Source organism: Crassostrea angulata, chromosome 2 (assembly GCF_025612915.1).
Source record: "Crassostrea angulata isolate pt1a10 chromosome 2, ASM2561291v2, whole genome shotgun sequence".
NCBI classification, from domain to species: Eukaryota; Metazoa; Mollusca; class Bivalvia; order Ostreida; family Ostreidae; genus Magallana; species Magallana angulata.
Genome location: NC_069112.1, coordinates 72372546 through 72383718, shown reverse-complemented (window position 1 = coordinate 72383718; position 11173 = coordinate 72372546). Strand labels below are relative to the sequence as shown.

Genomic DNA, 11173 nt, shown 5'->3' with positions numbered 1-11173 from the left:
GGCCTAAAACCAGTAATTTTAATGTATGCATTTTAATCATTTTAAATTTACTTAAATATATACATATGTATAGTTACCAATAACAATTTAGTTTGTTTTTCTTTAAATGAACCCCCCCCCCCCCAAAAAAAAAAAAATTAAAATAAAAAATATTACAAGCCCCCAAAAATTCAAAAAAAATTTAAAAAAAAAAAAAAAATTTATCCGGACAGAATTTGCTTACAATAGATAATTATGTAATCAACACGTGTGTATTGTCATTTCATAATTAACATTTGAGAATCTTGTCATTCAAGTATATGTAATACATAAACACACGATTTTCATAGAATTTGAAACGTTACATGAGGAAACACATGTACTCGTACAAACACAACCAATTTCCCTTTAATCTGCAATATATATATAATACACGAACGTGTTAAATAAGAAATAAGTTGTAATATATCTCGAAAATATATAAATACAGTTCATTCAACATTACAAATTTTTTTAAGATTATTTTTTTCAGAATTAAGTGATAAAATTTAGGAATGATCACGCATGGTATATGTAACCCGATGTAAATTTACTTTTTATAGCAAAGGACATTTAAATAATTGTTATCAAAAATTATTATAATCAAAACAATGAATGTAACTCATTTAGTGTACAATGTAGATAAAAAAAAATAAGTGAATAACTTTCATTCGTCAAACAGAGATAGTATTTTCGAAAAAAAAATCTTAATTTGTCAGCTCCAAGACAGGCATGTAGCAACGGGGAAGTGGTGAAAATTCGGGGTCCCCCTCCACATCATTTTGTTAAAATGAACTTACATGATAGAATAAATGACTATGCCCCCCCCCCCCCCCCCCCCCCCCGATTAGGAATTTGATGTTTGTCGAAAATGCTGGAACTGTGGAAAATATTGCCTTACTCTACCGGTCTTAAGAAAAGGCTTCACAATATCCCTAAAAACGTGATTTTATAGTTTTAGGATGGTCTTAGGACAAGGTAGGTGATGTCTTAAAGTTTGGACAAAGTTATGGCGGTTCCTAAATTTTAGGAGAGCTTCGAGAAACAGACTTAAGACTAAGACGTATCCTAAGATATACTTAGGACATACCATAGTCCTTAGATAGCTTCGTGAACATGCCTGCTGCCCTCTAGATCCTTCATGGGGACAGACATTGGTGTTTTGATTGATGGAATCGATTACAATTATCAATGCAAACATTTTCTTTTCTACAAAGCTTAACAAAATATGTCTCCTTCTCTAGATATATTGCGTCAAAGTTTCAGTACTTTGGCCCCTAAAAATCCTTAATTACGTAATAAATGGGCGTGGCCATGATTTTTCCTGATAGATAGTGTAACGATAAACAACTTTGCTTCTATAATGCAATACAAAATATGTATCATTTTTAAGTTATTTGTATTAGAGTTTACGAATGTCTTGGCGCCTAATTCAAAAGTACAGCCCATTTTTCTTGAATTCAGTCGAAAGGGCTTACAAATACTAACATTTTTTGTTCTTACACCTATCTAAAATTGTTGATCATTTTTGAGATTCAAATGATTGAACATTTAAGGGGCCAGGCCCTAGATCCTTAATGGGGACAGACATTGGTGTTTTGATTGATGGAATCGATTAGAATCATCAACGCAAGCATTTTCTCTTCTACAAAGCTAAACAAAATACGTCTCCTTCTCTAGATATATTGCGTCAGAGTTTTAGTACTTTGGCATCTAAAAATTCCTAATTACGCTATAAATGGGCGTGGCCATTATTTTTCCTAATAGATATTGTTACGGTCAAACACTTTGCTTCTATAATGCATCACAAAATCTTTATCGTTTTTAAGTTATTCGTATTAGAGTTTATATGTTATATATGTCTTAACAAAATATTAACTGATAAAAAGATACAAGTCAAAACGTGTGAACATTTTGATGCAAAATTCGTATCAAATTTTTGAGCCTAGGCGAGCTCAAAGAAATGGCGCCACTTGCGCCAAAAAACTACGTTCTGCACAAACTATGGTCTACCTATCCTGAAAATTTCATATTTAAGGTCTTCCGTTTCCAACGGAAGACCTTATTGTTATTGCTTTGTTTCTTTTTCACTATTATTTTTATTGTTTTTTTTTTCTGTCACGTTTTCTCAAAAATGCTTCAGCCAATTTTCATGAAATTTTCAGATCTTATTCATGACAAAATTTGTAAGAAAAGTACACGGGCTTTTTTTTATCGTCACTTCTGGTACCGAGATATTAAAGATTTTACGTTTTTGCTTGTTCACGATTTTTCTCAAAAAGTATTTACGATAGAACCTTCAAATTTTCAGAGAAGGTAGAGAGTGAACGGCCGCAGTGCCCTTTGCATATCCGAACGTCCGCCGTCACTTCCGGTCGTCACCGGAAGGAAATTAAAAACCTTAATTTTTCAAATTTTTAGATTTGAATTTTATTTATGTTTTTATTCGATAGAGACGCTTAAAACACTTCAGAATATGAAATTCGTGTTAAAATCGATCCAGGCATTCCCGAAATTTTGAGTTCAAAAGTTCTGAACCGAGAGTCCGCGTAGCTCAGTCGTTAGAGTGTTGGACTTGTGCCCAGGCGACCCGGGTTCCATCCCCGAGTGCCGATTATTTGTTCTTTCCTAATTTTGTTTTGTTTAACGATTTTACATTTAAAATGATGGCTTTTATTGTTTTCCGTTTTATTTTTATCATAAATAAAAATAATAACAGCTTTTTTAGTACAAATATAGAGCTCGTTTTTGTTAGCAGTTCGCATCGCCGCCATCAAAGACATGCCGCCGAAGCGCCCCTGCAGTACGACCGCATTAGAGTTAACTGGGTCGCTTTGCCGGCATCAAAGAAATGCCGCCATCTCAATAACTGTATGCACACAACATTTAGCAATGCACCAACGTTATTTTACATGGCTTTAAAAGGAGGACTGATTAGTATTTGTTCACATATATAGATACACGCTTGCATGTATGCATGCGTTTATTGACATACGTTGCTGATATACTGATTCCCTAAACACTACAAAAAACAAGAAAAAATCTCTCTCTCTCTCTCTCTCTCTCTCTCTCTCTCTCTCTCTCTATAAGAACTAAGTACAGGTAACATGCAGTAAATTGGATAGAGGCTAAATGTACATTGGCGTCAAAAAATTATACATGCATTTATTTCAAGTTACGGGATAATGTCTATGGATTCAAATAATTTGAAATTCATTGTTTAATGATTGTCTTCTTACTGATTGGAAATCAACGCTAAAAAGTCATTTTTATTAATGATGGTGTACTTTTTCCTTTTTTGTGCATGTCTATATACTGATACAAATCTGTTGCCTGTCTGGGATTAAGAAAAGCCTCCGAAGTTTAAACTCGTAACTATACAAACGAACGGGTGACTGCGACAAGGTTTAAAAACTGACCACCCGTTTATGAGTGTTTGAGCCTAAGAATAAATAGATGTAAAAAAAATCAATAGTTACATCTTTCAAACAACGCTTATATATTGTTCTAACATATGTATTTTATTTAGAAATTGTGTAATATGTGATATTTAGAATTTAATATTCTACGTTTAATAAAGCAGTCAACGACCGACCCCCCCCCCCTCCCAATTCATAAAATCATTTAGTTTTTATGGCCCGATTTTACTTGATCTTTGATCTTGGGCCTTTAATTTTAACTAATTACCATTCTAGATAACTGTACTAATTACCAGACAACTTCGTTCATTAATAACAGAGTTATGAAGTTTTTGGCATTTGAGTTTCAATTGTCGTGTTTGACATGTACTATAAAAAAAATTCTAACTTCCAAGCCCTTCACTCAATCCTAATGAAAATTTTGTGAAAATGAGCCTCGAACCCCATTCTTATTGTCTGTGAAATATGCAGCGGATTGAACAATTAAGACAAAATTCCTGAAATAAAACGGTGCTTATTGCCTATACCTGGAAATTAAATTTACACAGTACCCACCCCCCCCCCCCCCTCCCTCCTGCCCCTTCCTATTCACAAAATCATTTAGTTTTCCTGGCCTGATTTTACTGGATCTGTCATCTTAAACCTTTATTTTCAACCTAGTTCAAGTCTAGATTACTGTACTAATGACCAGACCTATTCGTTCATTTTTAAGAGAGATATGAATTTTTGGGCATTCGAGTTTCGATTGGCGTGCTTGACATGTACTGTAGAAAAAAATTCTAACTCCCGAGCCCCTTACTCAATCCTAATGAAATTTTGTGTAAATGTACCTCGGACCCCATTCTTATTGTCTGCGAAATATGCAGCGGATTGAACAATTAAGAAGAAATTCCTGAGATCAAACGGCGAGTATAGCCTGTACGAGGACTTAAAATTTTCAGAGTACAAGGGATGTAAGCAGCCGCGTAATATTTCTGTTGCATGTATATTTCTTGTTTTCCGTTTAGTCTGTATCTACGATAGCGTGTGAACTACTTATGAATGTTAGAACTGTGGAAATTACTGTCATCAAATTTTTACCGAATAAATTTACGTGTTACTGATTTCGTTATTACCACATTTATAAAGTTTTTATCAATCCTGCTGAAATAAAACAGTCAAACATAATAGTAAACGACACGAAAAAACATTCTCAACACTGAAATACATGGGTAAAATGCATCAGTCATTGTTTTAGGACTTCCCCTAATTGTTGTTAACCGAATCCGAGATCCACACCTCAAAATTCTATTTTCGATTTATTTAAGACGAAAATCAAGCTCGGGTCTTTTCACCCCCCCCCCCCCCCTCCAGACACAAACACGCATCAACATTTCAAATGACCTCGCACTGTTACCAAACCTGAATAGTCAGACATCTTACACGTTGTTTTTCATCTCATACAAAAACTCCCAAAATTCAAAGACAAATTCGGGAATTATTTCGCGTCAGCCATGTTTTGAGACACCTGCACAGGCTGTGTGTTCTAATCTCGCCGGAGCCAAGAGTTGTTCTTTCTCTCTATTTCTTTCTCTCCTTTTTATCTAATTGTCTAACTAGAATATTCAACATAAAAGGGTGTTGGACTGTAGTACAAGTTGAAAAACACTCTTTAATTAAGATTTAGACAAAAACAGTCTTTTATTAATAGGGTCTTCTGTCTTCAGCGGACGGAAGACCTCCTCGTTGCTCGCAACGAAATCGTGTCTAGTTATATCTCTGATAGTCTCAAGAGTTTATGTCTGCACAAAATGGATCGTAAAAACAGACAAAATTGGCCGTAAATCGGAACCGGAAGTGACGATTTCAAAATTTCAAAAAACTTCTAGAAATATGACCACTGGCAATCATCTGTGAAAAAATGGTCGAAATCGGCCGAATAGTTTTCGAGATATTGCGTGCACAAAATTTGTGGGGAAAAAAATACTAGACACGATCTCGTTGCGAGCTACGAGGAAGTCTTCCGTGCGATATTTTGAAGGCTATATGACCTTGATTTTGATATTTGACCCTTTATCTCCTGTTCGGGGCAACGGCAAACATATCTGTGGTTGAATATTGTTAGGAACATCATTCTCAGCATTTTTTTCTGAATTTATTTTCAAAATGGTGCTTTTTAATAATTTATATTTTAATAAATGTGAGATGAACATGATTGCCTCCTAAACATATACCAAATTATTTTTCAGTGAAGTGCTATAAAAGAAAGACTTCAGAGCCTTTATGGCCCCTAAAAATAAAATAAGATAGGTCTTTTGAAATTAAACATATTTTGTTCAACAAGTGTTAAGAAAATCTTTGCCGTTTTTGAGCTTTTTTGTAAAGACCGTTTTAGGAGCTAGCTCCTTATCTCCATTTTGGGGCCAGATAACAACATTTTTATGATTGTTTATGGTTTAAAACATCATTCTAAGCATCTTTTATTCTATATTGCTTTACAAAATATTTGTCCTTTTTGAGATATATTTGCCTCAAAGTTTTGGACTTCTGGCCCCTTAAAATCACTAATTACGTAACGCATGATAAAAATTTTATAATGTGTAGTTTTATTAGTAAAAGATAAACATATTTGCTTCTTAAACATATTACAAAATATTTCTCAGTAAAGTGCTATCGATGAAAGACTTCAGAGACGTTTTGGTCCCTTAATTGAGGGGCCAGTCCCTTTTTCTTGATGTCAAATGAAAAATCCTGTAAAAATAACTTTTAATTGTTCTATGTTTTAATATAATATCTTTGATAAAAAAATATATAAAGAAAACCAAGAAAAATCACTTCATTTTTTATATCTCAATTTTCGGGTCCAGGCGAGCTTTGGCGCCTTTTGCGCCAGACACAAATTATTCACTTTAGGCAAAACTACAATTATTCGTCTACAATTCCTGAAAGTTTGAATTTGATATCTTAAGTCGTTTAGGAGGTGTTCGACGAACAAGCTGACCCTCTAAAAATCGCTAAAACGTCAATACCTCTGAAACGGAAATGACGTCATTAAAGTAAAATAATTCCATTAAGGTTCAGATCAATATCTATCAGATCTGAAAGTTTCATAAAAATCGGCCGAGCCATATCTGATAACTCGCGTGCACAAAATTTGTGAGGGAAAAAAAAAATTACTAGAGCAAAGCTCGTTGCAAATCAACGAGTGGGTCTTCCGTTTATGTCGAAAGTAAAGCTAAAAGTTTCTCTAAGAAGCAGAGTTCTTAAACCAATAAACATAAGTAAATAAAACAAAAAGAAGAAAAATCGAATTATTTTGGGTACGAGTTCACAAAATCCAAATGATTCTAAGTACGAATTAGCAAAAACATTATCAATTTCAAGAACGACTTAGCAAATACAAATCCGAATGTGTTTAAGTACGACTTAACAATTATTAAATTATTTTAGGTACGAGTTAATTTAACTTTGAACATAACACTATTTTCATAACCAAGAATGTGGAATCAATAGATCTTATAAATATAAACATATTTTGTTTAATAGGTGTTCAGAAATTGTTGACCGATTTTAAGATATCTGAACAACAGTGTTTTAGGGGCCGACCCTTAAACTCCTTACTGGGGCCATAAACCATAAATTTTCAGGTACCATGTTCTAAAGAACATTATTTTAAGCAACCTTTCTTCAACACTGCTTTTAAAAATATTTCTCCTTTTTGAAGACATTAATGATCAAAGTGTTGGTCTTCTGGCCCCTTGAAACCCCTAATTACGTAACAATTGTTTAAAATAAGGTATTGTGTAGATAAACTGCTGTACAATGAACATTTTTGCTTCTATAATTAATGACAAATTATTGCTCAGTAAAGAGTTAAAATTAAAAGACTTTAGAGCCCTCCTGGCCCCTAATTAAAGGGGCCAGCCCCTTTTTAATTAAACAAAACAAAGCTTGTGTAAATCTTAACAAATTTTGCATTACATGTTTTAACAAAGTATCTACAGTTTAAAAGATATTTTGCAAAACGTGTTAACATTTTGCCAAAAATCTTGGTGCCAATTTTTGACCTCGGGCGAGCTTTGGCGCCGTGCGCATTTTCCACAATGTCAAATACAGAGGATCATATACGGACAATTTTTCAGAATAATAGTAAGGTCTTCCGCTCCCAGCTGAAGACCTTAAGGGGTGCGGGAGACCTTAAAGTAAATCCATCCTTCTGTGACGTCATGCATTTTACATAAACCATGAATTCATTAAAATTCTTGCAAGTAGATTTGTAATTTCAATGTTATCATAGGTGCACATCAAAAACTCAAATCATTGTTTACTTGGAGATATTTAATAAGAGTTTTTCATCCTTATATTCGACATAATTCAATAATGACAAAGGGAAATAACTCTTTTCTACTTTTCTCTAAGTGATATATCTAAATGCTATAATTTTTCTAATGTAAACAATTTTTTCTTTTTTTTTTTAATTAATTTTAGTTTTCTGGCATAGTAAGCAATAAAATTTAAAAATGACAAACAAGTATCCATCCACTTATATTTAATTTTTAAACAAAAAAAGTGTGTTTTTCAGATGATAATTTCAGCCTTTGGTTTTTATTACCTTACATCTTAAATAGTATGGAAACATATATATTTTATTTATTTTTTGATGAAATTCAAGTCCAATAAGTTAAAATAAAAGTTAAGTTTTTAACTTTGAACCCATGATTTTATAGGTACGGAGTTACCTTAAAAATTCAAATAAATTATTTGACGGAGATTATAAAAATTCAAATATATCAATTATATAAGATATCATTCATGTTTTTAGTATTCCATATCTTTAGTATGCCCCGTAAATCCGATCCCGATGCATTGTTTTGAAAAGAACGAAAAAAAAAAATTCTGAATAGATTATCGTCTCGATAAAAACGCGCCAAACACGACGGTCTACTAAGTATTACCTACTTTAAATTTACAAACGAAACAAAAAATGTGTAATATTATTCAAAGGCATAGAACATATTTCTCTACATGCAAATTTACTTTCATTTCATAAAAGTAAGCATAATATAAAGTCTGTTAAAAACTTTCCCACGGAAACGCACATACAATATCTAAATGTATATCAAATATCCGACCGCCTTCTCGCGGCCCGTAATAAAATGAAACGCATGGGATATTTATTAACACAATTACACAATTATACCTTTACTAGTTGTCCTTTACAGTATCATTTTGATTAAACACATACGTCTACTACATTGTTAGGCAGTTGATTATTGCACAAACACAAGCCAATACCACCCATATATGGCAACTATGCATCAATATGAGATTTTAACTTGGAAAATAAAGTTAACCAAATCTAACCCAAAAAAAAATGAAAATGCATTTTAAAATATTTATTCAACAGACAGAATTAATTACATATCACCTTCCAATCAATTAAAAAAAAATGTAATGAATACTTCCACTTCCACTTATTCTTTTCAAGTAAGAGTTACACTCTTGCTAAGTGGTTATAAGGAAATAACAATTATCCCGAAAAACGGCCAAGACGAATAAATTCAGTTTTTTTTCGAGAGGGACAATAAATTTGCTATTTTTTTCTTTTTTCACCGAAGAAAAGATTTGTAGGAGATTCATACTTTTTACATTTGAAGAAATAATAGTTATTTTTTCTTATAAAAAATAAACAAGGAGGTATAAAAAAAGTTTCTGTTATAATCAATCAGGACATGAGAAAAAGATGTTTTATTTATCTATATGTATTTATAACCAATTTATAATAATTTTAGAGATTGCGTGGATTTGTACACCACTGACATTCATAACAGGATGTTAAGTCGTCTTGTAAAAGAATTCTTTGGCGAAAATGAATTTTCTGAAGAGTATCGCCTTCGGATTAGAAAATGGAAAGACTATTTAGAAAAGCAGCGCACAATGACAGCGCATAGAGAAGAAAGTACAATTTTCCAAGACTTCAAATACTTGGAAAAAACCACCCTACTCAAAATAGGAGAATACAGTATTCTAAGGATTGTTTTTGATAACGACAAAAGATCTTTAAGAATAATAGATGTGGCAGACAAGTCTATTGAATTAATCAAGATGATTTACAGCGAGGAATCAATGCAAATCACGGAATCTCAGCTTGATGACAAACGTATGTAAAAGCATTTCTTGGCTGATCCATAAACTGGAGGCTAACATGCCTTAACAGTCACATAAGTGTTCAAGCGAAGACACAGTCTCACTGTATATATTCTGTACAGCTTGTCAAAGAATAATTATTATTGATATTACCAACTTTCAATCTCATATTTCTCAGCTATTGTTTATTTTTAACAGTTGATACTTACGAGATTCTGGTTCATGTGGGACGGTCACAGTTGATGGATATCATTCTTGATTTTATCTGCGAGCTTGACAGTGAAGAAGATTCGTTGTACCCAATAGAAGTAGCAATAGAAATCGTGGAAACGCACTCAGTGCCACTAGATTTTTTGGATCTGAGGCTACTCGTTGATAAAACATTATCATCTCTTAGCTACGTTATATCGCAAAATCTGGCTAAATCTTTAACTCAGTCTGAAGATATATTACATGGAGCAGAAGCAAATGAGTCTGCAGATATATTACATGGAGGGTCGAATCAGTGTGAAGATATATTACACAGCATTTTATCACTTTTGAATTTTTTTGAAAAATGCCAAGTGAATAGGCGAACATTTTGTTGGGGAGATAATTGTCTCGTTATTATCATAGCGTTAGATAACACCGAAAAGTTCGAATTGAATCTATTAAAAGAGCAGATAACAAATACGTTTGAAAGCGTTCTTTCAGTTTTCAACAACGAAAGAAGTGAAACAATAGAGGTCGACTGTTTGACAGCAATGTCGACAACAGAGGATGATAACGAAGTTGAATATGACGAATCTGCTACATCAAAAGCAATGTCGTCAACAGAAGATGATAACGAAGTTGAATATGTCGAATCTGCTACTTCAAGAGCAATGTCGACAACAGAGGATGATAACAAAGTTGAATATGTCGAATCTGCTACATCAAATTCTAATCCTCCTTTTAGAAAATTAAAAATATATGTCGTTAATAACAACCAATTTATTCTTAAACCTCCGATGATATAATTTAAACGCATTATTTTTTCTATTCAAAAATATATTTTAATTTAGATTTATTTCATAAAAAGGTGATATTTGTGGGAGTTGATTTTAACTCTCCTATGCAGTTACTATAACAAACCGAAAGTGAAACAGTGTTTGGACCGAAGTACAAATCATTGCCACTGACAAGACTTAGTTCTTTAGAATGATTGATAATTCGAAATAAATATGTTAAAGCATTGTTTTTCAAGGAAACTTATTTATAAAAACCTTGAAAATAGTCAGATTTTAATTGGTACGAACAATTTCGATATTTTTTGTACTTGTATGCATTCTTACGCCAGACTTCAATATAGTCTCGTTCAACTCGACGCTCGGCTGTTTCAGTAAACTTCCGGCAAGCTGAGAGTCTCTCTTGCTTGTCGGAGATTAACGGCGACAGCAGAGCATTTGGTTGAACGAGAGGAGGGTTCAATATTGCGTGGATCCGTAAATTTTCCAAACATATTTCTATCACTGATACATAGTTTGATTGAATTTATTCTTTAAATACATATGGGGTTTTATCAACATTCTTGTGTCGAAAACGTCTGAAAATTCATATTATAAAAATGTGCGTAATTCAATACAGATTAG

At 32.9% G+C, this 11173-nt stretch overlaps 1 protein-coding gene across 1 annotated transcript in view; it reads left to right on the top strand.

Moving 5' to 3' along the window:
• The window catches only part of LOC128174835 (uncharacterized), a 28757-nt gene extending 18196 nt beyond the window's left edge, over positions 1–10561 (top strand). The window contains exons 3-4 of the mRNA XM_052840273.1: positions 9209–9576; positions 9762–10561. Coding sequence (XP_052696233.1) covers positions 9209–9576; positions 9762–10561 — 1168 coding nt within the window. The remainder of the gene's footprint in view (positions 1–9208; positions 9577–9761) is intronic.
• Positions 10562–11173: the final 612 nt, after the last annotated feature.